Here is a 22,968-nt window from a genome sequence, read left to right as displayed (position 1 = left end):
GAAAAGCTGGGTCTTTCTTCTTTGGTAGCCATCTGGGCTTCCACCCAACCTGGTTCTGCTGAGCTCACATGCTATGCCCACCTGGGAAAAATAAAGTAAACTAAATTTGAGCTGTGCTTTCAAAGTCTGAATTGCTGGAACAGCACGTTTTGTGCAGGCTTAGATGACAACAAAGCATGGTTTACTATTACTTACACGATAATACAGAAATTATCAAGTTTCTCTCTCTTTTTAAGGCTTAGTTAAATTAAGCTTAAGCTTCCCTAGGGATACCAGATGAAGTTTTCTTTAATAGAGGAGATACTTGCTAACAGAAGCAGAAACGTTCCCCTGCACACTGATGTCCACCAATCAGCTAGGACCAGTTTAGGTAAATACCTTTAAATTATCAGACCTTTCTTTTTGAGAAAATATCAAGTGTTCAGTATTCAGAAAATTGGTGACCTAAGCCAGCAGCATCAGGGTTCAGAAACAAGGCCAGCACACTTTTGCTGCCATTTCTCAGAGGACTCCTTGATGCCCATGGAAAGCAAAAGCTTAATTCTCTCTTTCTGCCCTATGATATTCTTTGGCCTCTCAATTCTCAGTACTGTTTTTTGTCTTTTAATCTCTCTTTTTCACGGTATCCAAGGGACACAAGCAGATAAAATAACAGAATAAGACTGTCAAAATTCTGTAAAGCCAGAGCCCTTCCAATATAAATAGGATATTATATTTCTGAAAGTAGACAGTTCTACTTGATTTTCTGGAAGGCAGAAAACATGCATAATAGAACTTCAATTTTGCAGTTCTTTTCCAAAGGGGGAAAAAAAATACTGATCATTTTGAGAATGATCAGTATTCTACAGAACCCAGTACCTTCCTCAGGCAAAGAATAATGGAAAAACGTAGACTAATGAGAAACTTGACATAAACAATGATAACACGCTCCATGCTTTAATGACTAGAAAAACAATTCTTTGGATGCTTCAAAAATGTAAACAAACTATCAAGTAAAGATTTTTAAAAATTCCTCCCAGCCCTCTGTACTGGGCTCTCTTCTACCTGTGGTCACTCTGTGATATGGTTTGGCTGTGTCCCCAACCAAATCTCAACTTGAATTGTGCTCCCATAATTCCATGTTATGGGAGGGACCCAATGGGAGATAATTGAATCATGGGGGTAGTTTCCCCCACACTGTTCTCATGGTAGTGAATAAGTCTCATGAGATCTGATGGTTTTATAAAGGGAAGCCCCTTTCACTTGGTTCTCATTTTTTATCTGCCACCATGTAAGACATGCCTTTCACCTTCTGCTATGATTATGAGGCCTCCCCAGCCACGTAGAACTGTGAGTCCATTAAACCTCTTCCCTTTATAAATTACCCATTCTCAGGTATGTCTTTATCAGCAGCCTGAGAACAGACTAATGTACTCTGGGTCCTTACTCCCTTTCTCCACCAATGAACACTTCTAGGGTCTCTCAAAAGACAAATTCCCACCTCTGAGCCCAGGAGCAGCTACCAGCCTCCCTCTGTTCAGATAACAAGGAAGAGAGGGAAGCAAGCAGGTCTGGTACTGTGCAGTGACATCCATGCCCAGGATGCCCAAGACTAACTCCTCAAGGCTTGAGCAATGAATCCTATGGCCTCATTAAATGATTAACACAACAAGAAGGTGACAGAATGGAAGCAACCTGTGGCCATGTGGTTGGCAGGTGGAAGGGAAGAGGAAGGAACTGCAGTTCTAGAGTTTTGAGTCTGGCATTCTTATAGCACTGAATAAAACTGCTTCTTACACGATACTATTCACAAAATTTTATTTAAATTCAAACCAGTCACTACCTCTTGGCAACTTAGGGACAGGGGCTAATCTCTTGATCTTGAATCTCCTTGCTTTAAATTGAAAGAGCCTCAGAAACAAGAACAATGCTTCCATAAAATACTTGATATGCAGGGAATACAACTAGGGTTAAACTAACCTTTTGTTTTCCCTGATGTATTTGAAGAAGTGAGATAGAGAGATACGGGTCTGAGAAAGTAAGCATATGTTTCTTATTTCTTTCCAGACCTTGAGGTAATAGTTTGTTTTCTTTTTAAGTTTACCTCTTTTGAACACAATGGCTTTCCTCAGTGGTCAGAAGCTGAAGAGTCCATCAGAAAGCAAGGTGCATTCATTCATTCATTCCATTCATTCATTCATTCACTGGCACTGGGCACAAATGAGTCCATCTAAGCCTCTTCATCACCCTTTTCTTTTCTTTTCATTTTTTGAGCAGAGTATCAATTAGAGATTGATTATTAGATTAGCAGGAAACACTGCTTGGTTCCAATCTTCTCTCTTTCTACTGTGAACTCAACTCACATCAACAAGCTAATTAAAAGGAATCACACCCTAAGAAATAACCAATCACTGATGCATAACTCCACTGTCAGAAATTAAGTAGTAGCCACTTGGCACAAATGACCTGATAGTGAGCAAGACTCAGAAGAGACCCTTCAGAAACAAATGGTGCTGAACCACGTGCATTAGGTGCAGACAGAGATACAAGCCATGACAGGCTCTCAGCTGGCCAGCACTCCTCCTGATGCCTTCTTTGTGAAGTCACAGCTTCCCCTCTCTCTGCAGAGCCTCTAAATGTGAGTACCTGGAGACCCTCTTCAGCCCTCTGTAATTTTCCTTTTTGCTCTGCTGTTAGAGTTGCAATCTGCTTTTCATGGCTTCAGTGAAGATCTCCACAGAACACTTACAAATCTTGCTTCCGATATTGAATTCTCTCCCATAAATTTTAGTCCTAGATTTGCAAAACTTTTGGAATATCTGTAGTCATCTTATATTCAACATGTTCTAAGCCAAACTCATCATCATTTGTTGATTTGCATTTGTTCATGCATTCATTCATTCATTCACTGGCACTGGGTACAAATGAGGATAAGGACCTCCCTGACCTCAAGAAGCTCAGAGTCTGATCTTAAATTGGAGTCAGAATTTGTAGATCAAAAAGGATCAATGTGACTTAACTGCAATACCCTGTTTGTGTACAAGGCAGCTGAAGCTAAGGGAGATCAAATGGCTTGTTTAAGGTCATACTGCTATTGGCGAAGCTAGTAGTTAAACTCAGGACTCCTGACTTGTGCATTTCTATCAAAGACATCATAATTCTCCCAATTTCCTCAGTACAGCTTTGGAGGAACACAAATGAGATTCCTCAGTGTCTCACCTCACCATCAACAGCCAGTCAATCAAAAAGCACTTCAGTGTCTTCCTTTTGACCATCTCCCATTTCTGCCATTTCCTTAATTTCTGACCACCCCTGGGCTGTTCCAGGTCAGCATCACCCTCATACATCACCTGACCCTGCCTGCAGAGATGGTCAGTCTCCCTGACCCTTCCTGCACTGGGCATTTCTGCTACCTGACCTGCACCACTTATCTCATCCTCTGTCTCCAGTTCAACTCACATGTGGCTCCCAGGACAATCCTTCTAAAGCCCTGTAAACACATCATGCTCCAAACATGCAGTGAGTCTCAGACACCCTCAGCACCATTGATCAAACTGGGATCCACAAAACATGGATCCCATTGGATGCTCTGTGGAGTGGGGGGTCTGTGGTCATACGAAAATGCTGCTTGCACTCCATTGCTCGGAGAGTCACCTTCTTTTGAACCAGTATTTATTTCCCAAGCTTATTTGACCACAGAACTCCCCCTTTGCAAGGAATGCACATGACCACCCCCCAGACACAGTGTTTCTGCAAAAGTGTGGTGGGAGATGGCAGCCTACAGTCTTAACGTACAGTGAGTTGGTCAGATAGCTCAAGTTTCTTCTATTCTCCTTCCCTAATGGTATGTTTTTGTAATTCTCCCAATTGGAAACATCCTCCAACATTGCTTGAAGTCAAGGTTCATGTAGGGAAAGAAGGTTGGAGACGTGTGTCAAGGCTGAAACTTCTGTCATGTCAGACAACTATCCAGGGCTCAAGTGAGCAAAGGGATCTCAACATATAATGGGTTAGATCACGATTAGGACCAAAATTGTAAATAGGTCAAGCCCAGAGACACGGAAAAGGTCAGGAAGGAATCACTGGTGCACGCAGGCAGGTGGTGGAGCTGGGCTGAGGAAGGGAAGAGCAGTCAGTCATGGTAATCTTAGATGTACTGCTAAGGTCCATATGGTCCAAGACTCTTCTCAGTTGGACTAAAGATCTAGGCTGGTGACTGCTCCTCCTGGGGATGGGCAGCCCTGGACCACAACATGGCGGTCAGGAGGAGGCTGGGGGTAGACCACAGGTGAGTCCTGAAATATGGAGGTCAGGAGGAGGCTTGGGGTAGGCCACAGGTGAGTCCTGAAACATGGAGGTCAGGAGGAGGCTGGGGTTAGGCCACAGGTGAGTCCCGAAACATGGAGGTCAGGAGGAGGCTTGGGGTAGGCCACAGGTGAGTCCTGAAACATGGAGGTCAGGAGGAGGCTGGGGTTAGGCCACAGGTGAGTCCTGAAACATGGAGGTCAGGAGGAGGCTGGGGGTAGGCCACAGGTGAGTCCTGAAATATGGAGGTCAGGAGGAGGCTTGGGGTAGGCCACAGGTGAGTCCTGAAACATGGAGGTCAGGAGGAGGCTGGGGTTAGGCCACAGGTGAGTCCTGAAACATGGCGGTCAGGAGGAGGCTTGGGGTAGGCCACAGGTGAGTCCTGAAATATGGAGGTCAGGAGGAGGCTGGGGTTAGGCCACAGGTGAGTCCCGAAACATGGAGGTCAGGAGGAGGCTTGGGGTAGGCCACAGGTGAGTCCTGAAACATGGCGGTCAGGAGGAGGCTGGGGGTAGGCCACAGGTGAGTCCTGAAACATGGAGGTCAGGAGGAGGCTGGGGTTAGGCCACAGGTGAGTCCTGAAACATGGCGGTCAGGAGGAGGCTTGGGGTAGGCCACAGGTGAGTCCTGAAACATGGAGGTCAGGAGGAGGCTGGGGTTAGGCCACAGGTGAGTCCTGAAACATGGAGGTCAGGAGGAGGCTGGGGTTAGGCCACAGGTAAGTCCCGAAACATGGCGGTCAGGAGGAGGCTGGGGTTAAGCCACAGGTGAGTCCTGAAACATGGAGGTCAGGAGGAGGCTGGGGGTAGGCCACAGGTGAGTCCTGCAGCATGGCAGTCAGGAGGAGGCTGGGGGTTAGGCCACAGATGAGTCCTGCCCATTTCTATTTCAGAAGTGGGAAGAATGGAATTACCTCAGTTATCTTTCCTTGCTTTTGTAATTTTCCCATTTGGAAACATTCTCCATCTCCTTTTCCACTTAATTAAATCTTACCCTTCCTCCAATATTCAGTTCAGATCTCTCTTCTAAAAATCCTTTCCCAGCTCCCTCATCTGAGACTACTGTAGCATTTATTTACCTGAATCAGAAAACCAAAACCTCAACAGTAAAAAGCACCCTTGGCTTGCATTTGTGCCAAGAAGCCTGGGAAATGGTAGAATTTTCCCATTAAATACCTTTATAAGTAATGTATAAGGTAAGATTATAGTACATTCACAAGCAAGAACTGTATTTATATAAAGCTTTCAGGAACTATAGTTTTTAAGTAAGGAAATTTAACACCAATAAGCAATTCATTATAGCTGATACTGAGTTCTGGTGTTTTGACCAGAATAACTTTGGAAAAACTAGGAAAGTTTCATGCCTTCATTTTCACTTTGCAAAAATTGTCAACCAGCTAATGAATACTATTATGAGAAGAAAGACTGAATAGTACAGAAGGAAAATAAAATCATGATAGATTCCATAAAGACCATTTATATTGTAAGAGAATATTTCCATCTTTCTATTTCTAGCATTCCCACCCCCCAACAATACAAATAAAATTAGTCTCATTTGCTTAAAAATTATCATTTTGGTATAATTTCTGTGTATTTCTGAAACATTTTTCTTCCTAAGGGAGAAAAGATGCCTCGTAGTAAGAATGCTCAATTCAGTTCCTACCTGGAATTAAAAAACTATCATAGTAGACACCATATATTAACACACATACATCACCTTCACTGAGCCGTGGGTTATGGAAGGAAGCTTGAGAAGAAGCACATTGGAGGTAATTCCAGTATTTTTACCTCTGAAATAGAAATGGGACAGACTCACCAATGGCTTATCCCCAGAATCCTCCTGACCACCATGTTGTGGTCTCAGGGCCACCTAGGAGCAGTAGTCATCAGCCTGGATGTCCAGTGCAGCTGGGAACAGTCTCAGACGGCATGGACCTTACTAGTACGTTTAAGATTATCATAACTGACTGCTCTTCCCCGCCTCAGCACAGCTCAGCCACCCACTTGCATGCACCTATCATTCCTTCCTGACCTTTTCCATATCTCTGGGCTTGACCTGTTTTCAATTTGGTCCTCATCTTGATCGGACCCATTATATTTGGGGATCCATTTGCTCACTTGAGCCCTGGATGGTCCTCTGACATAACAGAAGTCTCAGCCTCGATACACATCTCCAACTTTCTTTCCCTATGTGAACCTTTGACTTCAAGAAACTAGTCTACTCACGGAGCCTTGGGTAAACCATGCCATGCACACCAACAATTTCATTCTCCAAAAGGCCTGTCCTGTGAGACTCAGGCCCAGGTTCTTCTCTCAAGAAGCCTTCTCCAACTTCTTAGCCTATGAAAACCACCTCAGCCTCTGAACTAGAACACTTACTGTCTCCTCCAGTGACTCACACAGCAGTCCCCACAAAACAGTGTCCCAGAGGGTGTCTCTAAGGGAAAAGCTCTCTCTTGGAGATTAACAACACACATTAGCATATTAAAGGCTTTCCAGAGTCTTAAACCCAAGAAACCTTTCATATAACAGTGAGCCTCATGTTTCTCAAATTTATTTAGCCATGAACTCCTTTTCCATGCTACAGCCTTTGACAACAATTTGGAAGTGCAGGCGGAAGGAAAATGAGCCTGCCTAAGTCAGTGACATTTCTCACAAGCAACCTTGCATTCTCAAGTGTCCTCATGTCCATGTCTCTTCTCCGCCTGATTTAAATGGCAGCAACTCGGCAGCTCTAACCAGCTGCAGGCTTCCTCACCTCTCGTCACTGTTTTGATCCTCACATCACTCTCTGCCTGGTGGGAGTGAGCTACTGCACAGGAGGCCTGTAGCGCAGCACCTAGCATAGAGTCAAGAGCAAAGCTGCTAGCTACTTTGAACTTGGGGCAGTAGGGAGAAAGAGTGGTTAAGAGTTTAGTCTGTGGAATCAGACATGCCCCATTCTAATTCTGGCACGGCTCTCACTAGACAGACTATGAGGTCAAGGATCATGTCTGTTTTGTCCATCAATGTCTGGTACAGACACAGCGCCCGATAGAGACCATGCAGTCAATGAGTATGCAATGAATGAATGAAAGACAACGCAGTTCTTAGCCCAGGTGTTTTGCCCAACAGAGCATTATTTGGCAGTGTACGGAGACAGTTTTGGCTGTCACACTAGCATCTAGTGGGTAAAAGTAAGGATGCTTTACATGAAACATCCTACAATGCATAGGACAAAGAACAATCTAGCCCCAAAGGTCAACAGTGCCAGAGCTGAGAAATCCTGCTCTACAGACAGGCCAATCAGGGATGAATATCTAACCACTGACCCCAGCTGTTAGGCCTTGAGCAAGTCAGAAAATTTCTGTCTTAATTGAATGGAATTTTAATGGGATCTTGTATCATACACTTGCAAGCAAATACATATTCAAATGAGATGAACTGGGTAAGCCATAGGAAGCAGTTAACACAGTGATGGTGCATGGAAATCGTGACCTATATAAGTGTCCCATAACATTCTTACCATTGCCTTCTATACAATGTCTCAGGTGATGGTGAGGCTCTTATGTGGACTTTTCACTCTCTTGGAACTCACCATCTCAATCCCCAAGTGAGTACTCTTGTCAAAGCAAGCCCTACGCTCCTACTTATGTTTCCTGTATGGTCAACTTTTATTTATATGCTCACCAGGGGCTCCACAGTGAAAACGCTATTGAAGAAGAGCATGCTGTCTCCCTGCACCAGCCTCCTCTGATTCGCAAAGGTTCGGGAGAGAACAGAAAGACGTTCTCGGAGTGAAGGATCAGTAATGCACTCTTCAAAAAACTCATCAGTCTCATCCTTCTCCTCTTTGATCTGATCATCACCGACCCTAAAGAAAACAGGAAATGTGAGATTCATGTGGGTCCTCTCATGAAGAACTTTGTAAAGGGTTTCTCTCCAGTCCCTCCTCCTGGAAATGTCCTCACCCATCACCCTGGAGTGGTCCCTCCTTGCCCTGAGTCTGTAACCTGCTACACTTGCACTCAGTCCTCAGAACTCTCAGAGCCTGTTTTCTCATTTTCAGTCACCTTCTTCAAGAGGTCCTCCCTGGATTCCTTTCCTATTCAATAGTCATTGCTTTACTCCTTAGCCCTTACATATATCTGGACAAATATTTTCTTTCAGGTAATTGTGTTTTCCGAGCTGCCTTTTAAATATTTAACATCTATTCTGCCTCTCACATGGCAAGGACAATTTTGTTCCTTTTAAATTTGCTTAGCCTTAATTCTTTCTTAGCTGTTAGTTACCTGGATAATAGAACTTGGAGCCAGCAGGGACTAGGTTTGCACAGTGATTCTATGATCTGTTTACTAGCTCTGGGACTTTGGGAGTTACCCGATTCCTCTAAGCCTCAATGCCTTTATGGGAGCTGCTCCATCAGAAACATGTGTTGAGGGTTAAATGTAATCAAGGCTCTAGTGCAGTTTCTGAGACAAAGCTAGCAATTCCATAAATACCGGTTTTCTCTCTCTGTCAACCATAGGCAATCACCAAGCTGTCAAGCTTATAAAATGCTCAAGCTATGCCTTCAGGGACCTCCTTTTCTCTCTCTTTCTAGCTCTTAATATCCATCGTGATAAGTGAGAACAGCAGCTTTCCCCCAATCCTCCACTCACGGCCCCCACCGGAGCTGTGTTCACATTTCTCCTGACCATATTCCCATCATTGTACTGGTATTACCAGTGGTGAGAGACAAACTATTTAGCAATGTAAGTGCTGAGTGGGAACCTAGGATCACTGAATTCCAGACCCAGTTCCAACTATTGTCAAATAGCTCTTTTTAAATAACTTATGTGTTCAGGGTGCTTTGGTCACACTGCAAAAAGAAGTCAAAGAAATGGGCTCAGAGTGTTCTGGTTCCCAGGAAGAAAGCATCTTGTGCTTGATATTTATTGCCAGGTGGAAGGCAGTGTCCAAGGTGACTAGCAGCTTTCCTTCCATACTGCTGGGCACAGCAGGGCAAATTAAAGACAGCTCAGTTCACAGAAAGAAAGGAATCTATTTCTTTTTTATTTGAGATTTTTTTTATCTGATACTGATTTGAAAAACTTACAAATTATATACCCTTAGGAACGAAAAATATTCCACTTGCAGGAATAAATCTTAAAAACAATCATGGATATAAACAAAGACACAGCTACAAAGATGCTCATTAAAGTGCTGGAAGGACACCAGATCAAGTGGGTAAATTTGATGTAAGATAATGAAGCGCTGGTTGAACAAAAATGGGAATCATGAACATTATATTTGTTGGGTACTTGTCAGACTTTTCACATGCATCATATAATTTAATACTCGTAACGACCAGAAGGGTCATTAGCATGATGATCATCATTCCCACTATATAGATGATGAAACTGAGGCTTTGAAAGGTTAAGTAACTTGCCCCAGATCATACAGCTGAAAGACAGCCTGGACTTTAGGGTCTTTGGAAGTTTGAATCCCTTGGTGCTAAGCAATACACACACTGGCCTCCTAAGAATCCAGGGACTATTAGGGAATAAAAAGCAGCCAGTAAAGTGGGATTAAATAGAATATTTAACATCATTTTCAAATGTCTGAAGTATTTTTAAGGTGAAAAACAAAGTGGTAAAATGTAACATATACAATAATCCCACTTTTGTAATAAAAAAGCAAAAAAAAAAAAAACATACTTATTGAGGGAAAAAAAACAGATTAAGAGATACCAAAATATTGACTATGGTTTCCCTGGCTAGAAGGATTAGAATGAAATTTTGCCCTCATATTTGTGCTTGTCTTAATATTTTCTAAATTTTATTAGTGTACAATGTATTTCTTTTTAAAACAGAAAACAAGTCATTTAAGAAATTAAATGTCAATCAGTTCTCAGGCTGAAGCACTACAGTTTTGACCTGGTTGCCTAACATGTCTGCATTGGCATGCGCCTGTGGATACCCCTCCAAAAGGATGCACAGGGGAAATGTGGGGGAGACACAATGTGGTCTGGTCTGCAGAAGGTGGAGACAATGGATCAGATACACACAGAGCAACATGAAAGGATGTTAAGCGTACAGTCTCGTGAAAAAAAGGGGAAAATGGGCAAAATATGATTTCTGTCCGTCTCTCCCCTAAGATAATATACATTTGGAAATAACAGATTCACATAAAAAGATAGACACATTCACATACTAGAATGATATCTTTGGGGGAATTAACAGAAGTGGGGTGGGGAATGTATGGGAATAAATAAAATGCTTTGTGTGGACTGAGCACGAGGATGATAATACTCCATGAACTGAGGAGTATGAGAAATGTAACCCCTGCACCAGAAAACAAAGAGAGCAGAACAAATGCCGAAATGCTGCTCTTCTCCCATGCTGTTGAAACTCCAAATCGGTAACAGCCAGTATAAGGCAAAGGGAGGAAAGAGGGTACTGGATTCTTCCTCTTTGCCCTCTGACGGAGAATTGAGCCATGACTAAGAGTCTAAGGAGGAGGGGTATAGCCACACCTTCGGGCGGCCTGACCCCAACAAGGGCTTCTATATACCTCAGTCTAGTGTTTTGCCATCTTGTCCTGCTGATAGTCATGGTTTCTTGCACTCAGAGGTGGTTTTGTTTTATAGACGAGGAGACCTTTCATCAGACAGCATAATAGCAGGCCAGCCTTCTCTTCAGTGAAACCATGGACTTAACCCGTTTTACAAATGGTCTAGTAGCTATCAACACCTTCACCCTCATGCATCAAGGACAGGCCAGCCCATGGACAATAGTCAATGGGGAAGACTTGTGTCTGGTGCAGCAAGGTTGAATCAGTCATAGTCCCTCATCTTTAGGTACTCAAGACCTGTAACTTGCTCCCTTCAGCACACACAAGAGGTGCTGAGTGAATGCTGAGGAGATAAATTAAGAGCCATGGTCTTGAAAGCTGGAAGAAATACTCCCATGTCCACACTTGGCTTGGAACCCCACACTCAAGACCTGTAACCTGCTCCCATCAGCACCCACAAGGGGTGGAGCCATCCACCTTCAAATGAAAATGGACCACGTGACCCTGAACAGTTAGCAACTCTGTGATGAATGTTACAAATGAAGAACTAGAGATCCTCTTCCTGTTTGCCGGCACCACATACATCTTCAGATTTTTGTATAAACCCTAGGGAAGGAAAGGGTCCTGTAAACATAACTGAGACTGAGTTTATTACAACCCAGGTGGTAGGCCCAAAGCTCAATTAAAACTGATTTATCTAAAGAAACGTGTCATTTCCTGCATCTGCATGTTACAGAATAAATCCATGCTGACCACTCTGGGGGGCTCCATTGAGAATTGTAGGAGCTCTTGTACAGAGCAAATCAAGAATTAGAGCCAGCTGCTACTGAGAAAATGGCTATGACCTTGCTGGGGAAATGGGGAGCAAAAATCCTTAAAGCCCATGCCAAGTCTCTGAATACAGTGAACGTGATAAGAATGAGTATAAAGAATCTTGCAGAATGTTTTAAAATCCCTCAGGACAAGGTTGAGGAAGCAAGGAGGGATGAATGCAGCCTCCATTTCTAAAGAGATTAATTTCTCTGCAAGTCCCAGAAAAACACCAAGAGAAAGAACTCAAAGGTGATCTTTTAAAGGTCCCTATACATCTGATTCTCAAGTTTAAAAAAAAAAAAAAGAACGAAAACAATTTTAAAGCACAGAGCTTCTTCCTAGAGGGAGGAACATCATCGCCCAAATGTGTAGCATAGAAGCAACCCTCTGTCCCCAAACCTGGAGAGGTGTCCTAAGGTTTTTAGCAACACTTTGAGGCAGGTGTGGAGGAAGGCCAAACAGTAAACCACCAGAAAGAAATAGGGATTCCTGGGGCCAAAATTCCTCCACTGGAAGAAGAAATATTCAAGTTTTTGCTCATCAAGCTACAAGAAGACAAGAAAACTTGATGGCTAGGATGGGACTTGAGTGTATCTTGTAAAGCTATTAGCATTGTTGAAGTGACCTTTGAGCAACTTTCAGCCCCTGGAGATGAATGCCACAGGACATGCTTTAAGCCATGTTGAAATACCAAGAAAACAGTGGGCAGGCTCTTGAGTGTGACCTGAAAGTTTACAAACAAGTTAAATCTTTTAACCATAGAGGCTGCTGAAGGATGGGGAACAAAGGAAGAAGGTGGAACCCATCATGAGCAAGAGAGTCAGACATAAAGAGGGTAATGCCAGATTCACCTGTGCAGGCCTTGCTGGGGTGCTCAAGAGAGGATTCACCCCATTAGCTAAAGATCTCGCTGCTGCTTTTCAGGGATGCACAGACCTCTGCCCCTAAGCAAGCTACCAAAGAACATTTTGCTTTACAGGCCCCTGATGTGTGGCCTGGGACACAATCAGAATTTGTGACACGGAGGAGGAGGGGCCTACACTCATAGCAAGAGCACCACCACCCGCAGAGCGCCACTGCCCTGTCCAGAGGCAGGAGCTAAATGGTTAGCAAAGGGCAAATTTGTCTGTACTTGCCTTCCTTTCCAAGAGGTCGGGCATTTCATGGCAGTTATTTCAAGGACAAGAATTCATGGCTTATAATAGGAAAGTTGTTTGCTTTCTTATTATTATGATTGGAGATGTATCGAGGAACAATGGAGAGAAGAGCAAGAAGTGCCACCCTGGTGCAAGAAGAGACCAGCATGACTGGCATCCTTTCTCCCTCTCGGCCTAGCTCCTGGCACTCAGGAGAGAGCTGGAAGGAAAGAAAGGGGCAGCATATCACAGATAAAACACTCCAGTTTGGAGAAACAGGAGTTCTGGGCTTGTATGTCACCCAGAGTGGAAGCGATGGTATTGTTTATCTGAAGCCACTTTTCAAGTCTATTGTTTAAGAGGTCATGATTCTAGATGATAAAATCAGGCTTCCAATCATGGTTATGAAAATACTATCCTATGTTTTTCCCCTTGTTACAAAAAAGTTGCCAGGAGAACTAATAGAGCAAGGGAGATAGTAAAAGAAAATGATGCAAGAGAAAAGGAAGAAAAAAAAGACAGTATTAAGGAGATAGGAGTGTGAGTGTCAGGGAGGTGAAGTGGGGAAAAAATGAAAATCAATGCCCATCCACTGTGGCTGAGATTATATTCTCTGTAGTTTAGCATCTCTGAGAACCATTGCTTTTAATTTTTCTAGAGTTTAACTGCTGAAATTAACCTCCTAACATAGCTTTTGGGCATTGGCATGGCATCAATCACATACTAACCATAGAGTCAAACACAGAGACAGGGCTGAAATTAAAGCTGGCTTTCCCTCCCTGTTACAATGTGTATTCATTCACCACAAAGGGTTATGCCCATAGAACAAGAACGATACTGAAACACTACTTTGCTGTTTCACTTTCTTTCTTTTTTAGACAGAGTTTTGCTCTGTCATCCAGGCTGGAGTGCAATGGCGGAATCTCGGCTCACTGCAGCCTCTGCCCCCAGAATTCCAGTGATTCTCCTGCCTCAGCCTTCTGGGCAGTGGGATTACAGGCGTACGCTACCATGCCCAGCTAATTTTTGTACTTTTAGTAGAGACAGGGATTCACTATTGTGGCCAGGCTGGCCTCGAATTCCTGACCTCAGTTGATCCACCGGCCTCAGCCTCCCAAACTGCTGGGACTGCAGGCGTGAGCCACCGCGCCCAGCAGCTGTTTCACTTTCTTTATTTGGATCTCCTCTCCCACTTTCCCTTCAAGCATGTTGGGTCATTTTGATTGCTGGTGAGCACACATGACCTGGGGAACCAGGACAAAGGAAGCAGTAGTGGATCCTTTTCCTTGTGCCTTTTAAAACCACAGCTATTTCTATGCTATAAGGCCAAAGGAAGTTTTTAGGCATAAGTGGTTTTTCTTTCCTCATTTTTTTTTTAAAGACAGCAGCACAGTGGCAATTCAGTGATTAAAGCTCATTGTCCGGATGACAGAGCTTCTGGGCCACTGTGTCCTGTCATTGTCATGGTTTCTGATTCAATTAGGGATGGCACACTGTGGGGGGGTGGGGGGCGGGGCTTCTTCCTGGTTTCCACGGACCTAAGACTTATTTTTATCACCCTGAACTTGGTTTTAAACAAAGCTTTGAAGCTTCCCAGGGCTAATCTTTAATGAAAATGGAGAGGCAAATAAAAAAGGCTGAAATAAATTCCAATGAAAGCAGCCAAAGAGTTAATTCAGAGAGGCTGGAAGGAGATAAAAATGAAAATGGAGCTTAAAAGAGGCAAGCATGGATTCAGTAAAAAGAAATCTTCAAAATTTAACAGTGATGAGATTAGCTACAACCATTTGGTTTTACATTTTATTAATTTTTTCCACTGCCTGAAGTGTCATTTTAAAAAGCAAAATATTAAAGATGCCAGTGAGAAATCATTATTAAATTATATAGTTTGTAGGGACTAAGCAATGCTACGAAAACTGAGACTATAAAAGCCATTATATCTAAGCACTTCTTTTTCCTCATTCTTCATATTTTCTAGAAGTATCTTTTTACTGAAAAAAATCCCACATTGATGCCGATCCAAATAGATTATTTTTAGGAACTCTTTATAAAAGCTGATCAACCTGGCCAGGCACCATAGATCATGCCTGTAATCCTAGCACTTTGGGAGGCTAAGGTGAGCAGATCACAAGATCAGGAGTTCAAGACCAGCCTGGCCAACCTAGTGAAACCCTGTCTCTACTAAAATTACAAAAAATTAGCCGAGCATGGTGGCAGGCACCTATAATCTTAGCTACTTGGGAGGCTGAGGCAGGAGAATTGCTTGAAGCCAGGAGGGAGATGTTAACAGTGAGCTGAGATCCCACCACTGCACACCAGCCCAGGTGACAGTGTAAGATTCTGCCTCAAAACAAACAAACACAAAACAAAGAAAAAACACCTGATCAACCTGGTTAGGCTTATAAAAAGTAATAGAGAGAGGTAGATTTGTTTTGAAATGAAGAATGATAGGTTTGGTCTTCAAAATCTAGGCATTCCATTACTGCTAAACTATAACCAAGTTAACATTAACCGAGGATGGATATTTTGTTCCACATAGCTCAGCTCACATTGTTCAAATGAATAGCTTCAAAAGAGGATCTTACACCAGAACCAAGTTAGAAAAATGTGACATTGGTTGAGTTGGCTAAAAATGTAGTACAAAATTTACTGGTTTTTCATAATAACTGAGTTTTACATTCCCCCACTCCAAATTGCTGCATATAGGTGATTTTTGTTACAAACCTATACTTTTCTCTGTCCTCTTCTTGCTGGGTAGCAAATACCTTCCACAGGAAATGGGCAATGATATTACTGCGGTTGTGAATAGTTATAGTTCGCTGATTGGCCAGAGATATATAGGTTTTCTCGATGGTCAGGGAATTCTTATCCAGCCTTATATTCATGTCTATGGCAGCTCCATAGAGAGATACGAACACCTTTTCACCTAGGAATTAACAAAGCACAAACAAACTTCAAGATTTATTCTAGAATGACATTCCTAGTCTACCTTTTTTTCAAGCTGAAGTTAGGCCAAATAGCATAAGCATCAGGATTTCATTCTTTCCACTGAATCTCCATCAGTCCAGAGATGAGATATAATCAGAAAACTTAAATATTATGCTTGGTGCACTTATAGAAAAATCAAGCTATCTTGCCTGGTCATTGTAAGAAATACATAAAATATGAATTGTTGTTGTGGGCACTCCAAAACCTTTTCTTCTTTGAAAATAGCTTTCAATCCTACAGCCTGACCAGGAGGGCAATCGAGTTCTAGAATTTTACTCTATGCCTCAACTTTAGCTCATGCATGAGCTTGATTTGTGGTTCTTAAAATGATTGTACCAAGTATACTTGAGAAGAGTTACTCAGCATGAGAGAATTTAAGTCCATTTGAGAATAGAGATCAGGAGAGAAAATTCAGTAACTTCAAAAATAGAAAACTAAAAGAAACCACATCCCTAAACAGCAATTAAAACAAAACAAAACACAACACACACACGTGTCCATGTGCGCGCGCGCGCGCGCACACACACACACACACACACACCCCTGACATGCCTGGATAGTGGCTATATAAAAAGAAAGCAAAAATAGACAAAAATCATATTTAAATTTAAAGTTTTTTAAATATTAGGAACATCTTCATTCAGTATGGCAATTTAAGCCCCCGACTTTATGCAGGATGCACCAATTACCTTGATTCTAAGTATACAAGTGAGTTTCAAGAAGACACAAACCTATAAACTATATTCGATTTGATCTCTGCAATGTCACAGCAGGTGCATTACTCTGACATCACATAGAAAAAATAAATATTGAAATACTATGAATGCTTTGTTGATCTGTGTTGCTAAAGTTTTAAAGCATCATTACTTGCATTTTATTTTTTGGCAGATATTTCTGCTCCATTCACTATTGTATGAGCCAGTCATTCAGGAAATCAACAACCCTTTATACATTTTAAATGTTCTTTAGGCTCCATAACTTTGGATACAGAAAAAACTTTCCTCAAAGAAAGAAAAAGGAAGAATCTAGGCATTTGACTTTAAAATTTTTATTTTAAAACACATATATTTCTCCCGTTCACCAAACTCCAGGTCTACTTTTTAGAGGTAAGAACTGTCAATATTTTCATGTACATCCTTTCCAATAAAAGATATGCATTCATGTCAACTTTTAAACTTTCTTTGAGTGAAATGTAATAATCTGATAAGTGAAAACTCATTGCTACTTTAATTGGAATACTCTTAAATACGGATGGTGTTGAACACCTTTTCATATGCTAATTGGCTTAAACCAAAGAGAAAACCCCTCCCCCAAATAAGTTAACACTCGAAGAGCTATGCCTTCAAGATGAGGATAAACTGGAAGTAGATTAGCCCTAGTTTGGAGTTGAATATCATGTTGGAATTGCCTATGTCTTGCAAATAACTTCAAACCTTGAATTTGATAATGATTGACTGGTTATACCCTGAGATACTTGGCATAAGAAACTCATTTCTTTTTGGATAAAGGTACTTGCATCCAAAGTTTCAAAATTTTCAACATTTTTTATAAAGCACATAACCAGAACATAATGATGCAATGCAGAGAAATAAAACTCCATGCGTTGGAACCAGCAGATACAAGAAAAATGGAAATAGGCCCACAAAAATTTCAGACACTAGGAATCATCAGATAGAAACTATGAACAAATTATACATAGTATATTTAAAGAAACAAATGGATTAGGTTGAAGATATATGTAGAAAATAGAAAATCAATAAAATCTTTAAAAAATCTGAAAAGAGCCACACTCTAGGACTTACAGAAATGCAGCCAACAAACATATGAACAAAAAGCTCAACATCACTGGTCATTAGAGAAATGCAAATCAAAACCACACTGAGATACCATCTCACGCCAGTTAGAATGGCGATCATTAAAAACTTGGGAAACAACAGATGCTAGAGAGCATGTGGAGAAACAGGAACGCTTTTACACTGTTGGTGAGAGTGTAAATTAGTTCAACCATTGTGGAAGACAGTGTAGCGACTCCTCAAGGATCTAGAACTAGCAATTCCATTAGTGGGTATATGCCCAAAGGATTATAAACCATTCTACTATAAAGACACATGCACACATATGTTTACTGCTGCACTATTCACAATAACAAACATTTGGAACCAACCCAAATGCCCATCAATGACAGACTGGATAAAGAAAATCTGGCACATACACACCATGGAATACTATGCAGCCATAAAAAAGGATGAGTTCATGTCCTTTGCAGTGACATGGATGAAGCTGGAAACTATGATTCTCAGCAAACTAACATGAGAACAGAAAACCAAACACCACATGTTCTCACTTATTAGTGGGAGTTGAACAATAAGAACACATGGATACAAGGAGGGAAACATCACCCACTGGGGCCTGTCAGCAAGTAGGGATCTTGGGGAGGGATAGCATTAGGAGAAATTCCCAATGTAGATCACGGGTTGATAGGTGCAGCAAACCACCATGGCACATGTATACCTATGTAACAAACCTGCACATTCTGCACATGTACCTTAGAACTTAAATTATAATAATAATAATAAATAATCCAAAGATGATGAGAAGGAATATATATATACACTGCAGGGTTATTTGTGATAGAAAATGGAAATCAGTACAAATGTTCACTAAGCACAAATGTCTAATTAAATTATGGTATATAATGTGTTAGAATATTATATCACTATTAAGACAATAATTATGAGGGCATGCTGACAATCTGGCTCATGCCAATTTTTTACTAGAATTTAGTCATCTGGAAATTATGAATATATGAAGCAAAATTTATGAAATTATGCTAAGTGAAAAAATGGAAAACAAAAAGAGTATACGTGTTCCTGATTAAAACTATGTAAAAGTTATGTATGTCTATGCCCAAGATGAGAAGAGGTTTGGAGAAAAAGTATTTTTTCCTAACAGTTAAAAATCTATTTTTATAGTGTTTTTAAAAAAGATAAAAATAGAAAAGATATTCTATCTGTTGTTGGAATCAATTTCCAAGCATTTATTACACAATGACTGTTGTAAAATCTAGTCATAACAAAATAATAATGCTCAGGTGAAAATTCAGCATTTAATGTGGAATATAAAAATGGGCAGACTACCTCCTGATTGTTATATTTGCTTCAAAAACATGTGCCAACAAATCTTAGGAAAAAAGTGTATAGAACTCCTGAAAATTAGATTAAGGCCTTGATTTATGACAGAAATTTAAAATTGGCAATTTAGTTGTTACTATGTTTTCAGTGTAAATATTTGGTCACATTTTTAGAAATGAGTATCCCAAATTTAGGAATTTTATGAAAAATTTCCTACCTGGAATACCTCTCTTCATAGTAATTTGTTCACTGAATTCTGCAGAATAAAAGCATTTTTCACAAAAAAGAAATAAATAGCATACATTATAAACAACTCAAAATATATCTTTAATAAAATAATTTTATTACATTTTACGAAAAATTAGTGAAATGGAAGGTAGTTCAGAAACTACAAAAGGCAATATGAAGAAATAAAAATATATGAGAAAATACAGCAGATAAGATAGAAGGAAGATAAAGTGAGAAAGGTCTAAAAGTATTGAATTGGAAACTCAAACGGAGAGGAAAGAGATAACGAAGCAATGACAGTATTTCAAAAGTGTTGGGAACCAGCCTAGCCCTGTACATGGGTGCCCTGAGTCCCAGCGGTGACGAGGGAGTGAGAAAAGAAGTAAGACAAAGACGAGTAGAATTCAACAGCATGGGTCCAGAGCGCCAATGCACTCTCTCGCAGGGTGAACTGCATTGGCACTGAGCTCTGGGCTCCACAGGCTTTTATTAGTTGCATTATTTTGTTAATCTTGCAGGCTGTGGGGAGGCCGGTTGAGAAGGAAGATGGGGGTGGGAGGAAGAGGAAGTGCCTGCAGCATTCAATAGCAAATGTGGTTCTTTTAAGAAGTGCTAACTAAGGACACCTAGTTTTACCACCCATCGTCTATCCAGGTGCACCTGCAAAGAGGCACAGCAGATAAGGCGCCATACTGTATGACCACACACAATGTATCAAGGGGCTTTTATCTCCGGAGCATTGTGGACACAGAGCAATCAGAATTACTCCATATTCTGAGAACATAGGCAGAGCCTGTGGCGTTCCAGTAATCTCTGCCCTGCAAGGCGTTCCAGCTTTCTAAGCTCCCATCTGCAAAGACCCTCCTGAGTCTTGTGAGCAGAGGTTACATTCCTTCCCAGAGTTCTTGCACAAGCCCTCTTTACGAGACCCTCAAGCAAACCCTACGTTGGGAAGAGATCGTGGGACCAAAGCAGTCTTTGCTGCCTTGCAACCACACCTCAGCATTCTGCAGTTATAAAGCACTCTCAGATCGTCTTCACCATAGGCCTCCTGTTACCGATTGATTTCTGCTTTTACAGACCTTAAACAATTTTTATTTTACTGCACCACAGTTTGGAGTTTTTTTTAATTCAATATTTGATCCATGGCACAAATCTCAGGGTATAAAAAGCAAAGCAAGCTTGTGATCATTTAACTATAAGTAACACAGGTCTGCCCCCGGCGATGTTTTCCTACAAAAAGATGATGGCTAAGAATTTTGTTTGGAATTAAAGATATCAGTTCACAGTTCAAAAGGCCAGTGAAAGTCAAATGGGATAATTTTTTTTTTTTAAATCAGACCTAAATATATTGCAGTGAAACTGAAGAAAATCAAAGACAAAGAAAAAATCCTGAAAGCAGCCAGAGAAAAAAGGACTATTTTTAAAGGATCCACACTTGGAATTACACCTAACTTTTGAACTGAAACTAAAAAAATAATGGAATGATATCTTCAATATGATGAAGGTGAAAACAATGCAATTCAAGAGTTCTACACACATTTTCCAGCTTTTTTTCTGTCTGCAAATATCTTTCGTGTTCACTTTCTAAGGATATTTTCAATAGTTTTATTAGCATTGTTTTCTTTCAGTACTTCAACGATACCATTTGACTGTCTTCCAGCTTCCATAATTTTAGCAGAAAATTTTGCCATCACTATTCTTAGTGCTCCTGTTAAGGTAATATGTCTTTTTTTCTCTGGGCACTTTTATAATGTTCTCTTTGCTTTAGATTTCAGCAATTTAGCCATCATATGCCTAAGCTTGGTTTTCTTTGTACTTGTACCACCACAGCCTTGCTGAGTATTTGTAAGCCTCTGGATTAATGTCATGTATCATTTCTGGAAAATTCTCAGCCAGTATTGCTTAAAATATTTTTTACCCCATTATTCCTCCTCTACTTCTGAGACTCCAGTTACATGTATGTTGACCTTCTGACTGTGCCCCACTTGGGTTTTTCTTTCTGTTCTATTTTTTCCCCATTCTTTCCTATTTCTTTCTGTGCTTCCATTTGAGTATTTTCTATTGCTCTGTCTTCAGGTTCACTAATCCTATCTTTTGCTATATCCATTTTGCTGCTAAAGTCATACAATTAGTTCTTAATTTCCAATACTGTATTTTTCAGTATAAAACTGTTATCAAAATCTGATAAAGATATGACAATGATATAGGCCAATCTATAGGCCAATTGCACTTCTGAATAACAATGTAAAATTTCTGAATAAAAATGGCTAATCATAATATATCAGCACATTAAAAGAATGATACTTTATAACCAAGTGGAATTTATTCCAGAAATATAACAATGTCCCACTATTAGAAATCTGTTTATGTAGTAATCGATCTAAGGAAAAAAAGTGATATGATGTTCATTGATGCTGAAAAAGGATTTGACAAAATTCAAAATGCATTTTTAAAAATCTATAAAATGAAATTGATAGAATTAAAATATAGTAAAGTCTCAGTAATTAAAATATGAATAGCATGGTAGCAGTGCATGAAGCGACAGATCAATGGAATACAATAAAGTCAAAACAGACCCAATGCACATTGGAATTTAGTATATTATAAAGGCAGTATCTCAAATCATTGGTAGAAAGACAAACTTTGTAAAAAAAGAAAAAAACAAAAACAAGTATTGTTAGGACAACTTCAGAGCCATATGAAAAAACATACCTCAAATCTTACATCAGAATAAACATCAAGTGAGTCAAATATTTAAACGTTCAATATGAAGCCATATATATAACAATATAAAAGAGACTTTCTTCATAACTTTAGAGAGGGAAAAGTTTTCTAACTATGACTCAAAATCCAGATCCCTCTAAAAAGCTAAGAAATCTGATTACCCAAAAATGAAAAAGAAATTCATCCAAAAGAAATGAATACATAACTCATCCAAAAACTTGAAGGTAAAAAGGATATAGGGCCTCCAAGAAACACATACAGCTGCAACACTAGTAATAAAAGAAGTATAAAATAAAATATCGGGCCGGGCGCGGTGGCTCACGCCTGTAATCCCAGCACATTGGGAGGCCGAGGCGGGTAGATCACGAGGTCAAGAGATCGAGACCATCCTGGTCAACATGGTGAAACCCCATCTCTACTAAAAATACAAAAAAATTAGCTGGGCATGGTGGTGCGTGCCTGTAATCCCAGCTACTTAGGAGGTTGAGGCAGGAGAATTGCCTGAACCCAGGAGGCGGAGGTTGCGGTGAGCCGAGATGGCGCCATTGCACTCCAGCCTGGGTAACAAGAGCGAAACTCCGTCTCAAAAAAATAAAAATTAAAATAAAATAAAGTAAAATATCATTTCATGACCATCAGATTAACAAAAAAAATCAGTTTTAGAATATTGTTTCAGCAATATATTGGCAAAAATATGAAAAAAGAATTTTTGTATACTTCTGATGAAAGTATAAATTGTCACAACTTAACAAGCCAATTTAGCATCTAGTAAAGCTCAGGATAATTTTGCCCTATACCCCAGCAATTGCACTTGTAGGTATTTATCCCAAAGGAAAATCTCACACAGTTGCCCAGGAAGGCAAGGTACAAAGTTGTTCAATGCAGCACTGTTTGTAATAGCAACGAAGTAAATATCCAATTTTCACATACTGGAATGTGGCACATTCATTAAAAAATGAATCAGAGCAATGTGTATCTACATGTTTAAATCTTTAAAACAACACTGAATGAAAAAGGCAAGTTGGAGAATGATATGTACAGTATGATGTCAGGCCTCCACATGCAAGCCCAGACCCAGAAAATCTAAAGTCCTGCCTGCCTCGGCTGATCACCCCCAACCTCCTGCCT

The 22,968-nt window shown here is 40.6% G+C and overlaps 1 protein-coding gene across 1 annotated transcript in view; it reads right to left on the bottom strand.

The window, feature by feature from the left end:
• Nucleotides 1-22,968, bottom strand: part of HYDIN (HYDIN axonemal central pair apparatus protein) — a 490,708-nt gene that overhangs the window by 319,646 nt on the left and 148,094 nt on the right. Inside the window, exons 8-9 of the mRNA XM_064383265.1 lie at nt 15,491-15,692; nt 7,953-8,136 (exon numbers count right to left, since the gene is read on the bottom strand). Of these exons, the coding sequence (XP_064239335.1) occupies nt 7,953-8,136; nt 15,491-15,692 (386 nt within the window). The remainder of the gene's footprint in view (nt 1-7,952; nt 8,137-15,490; nt 15,693-22,968) is intronic.

This window comes from Aotus nancymaae, unplaced genomic scaffold (genome assembly GCF_030222135.1).
Source record: "Aotus nancymaae isolate 86718 unplaced genomic scaffold, 86718_ANA_hifiasm-v0.15.2.pri h1tg000030l, whole genome shotgun sequence".
Taxonomy (NCBI): domain Eukaryota; kingdom Metazoa; phylum Chordata; class Mammalia; order Primates; family Aotidae; genus Aotus; species Aotus nancymaae.
Note: the sequence above shows the minus strand (reverse complement) of the source record. Positions and strands in the feature narration are given on the sequence as shown.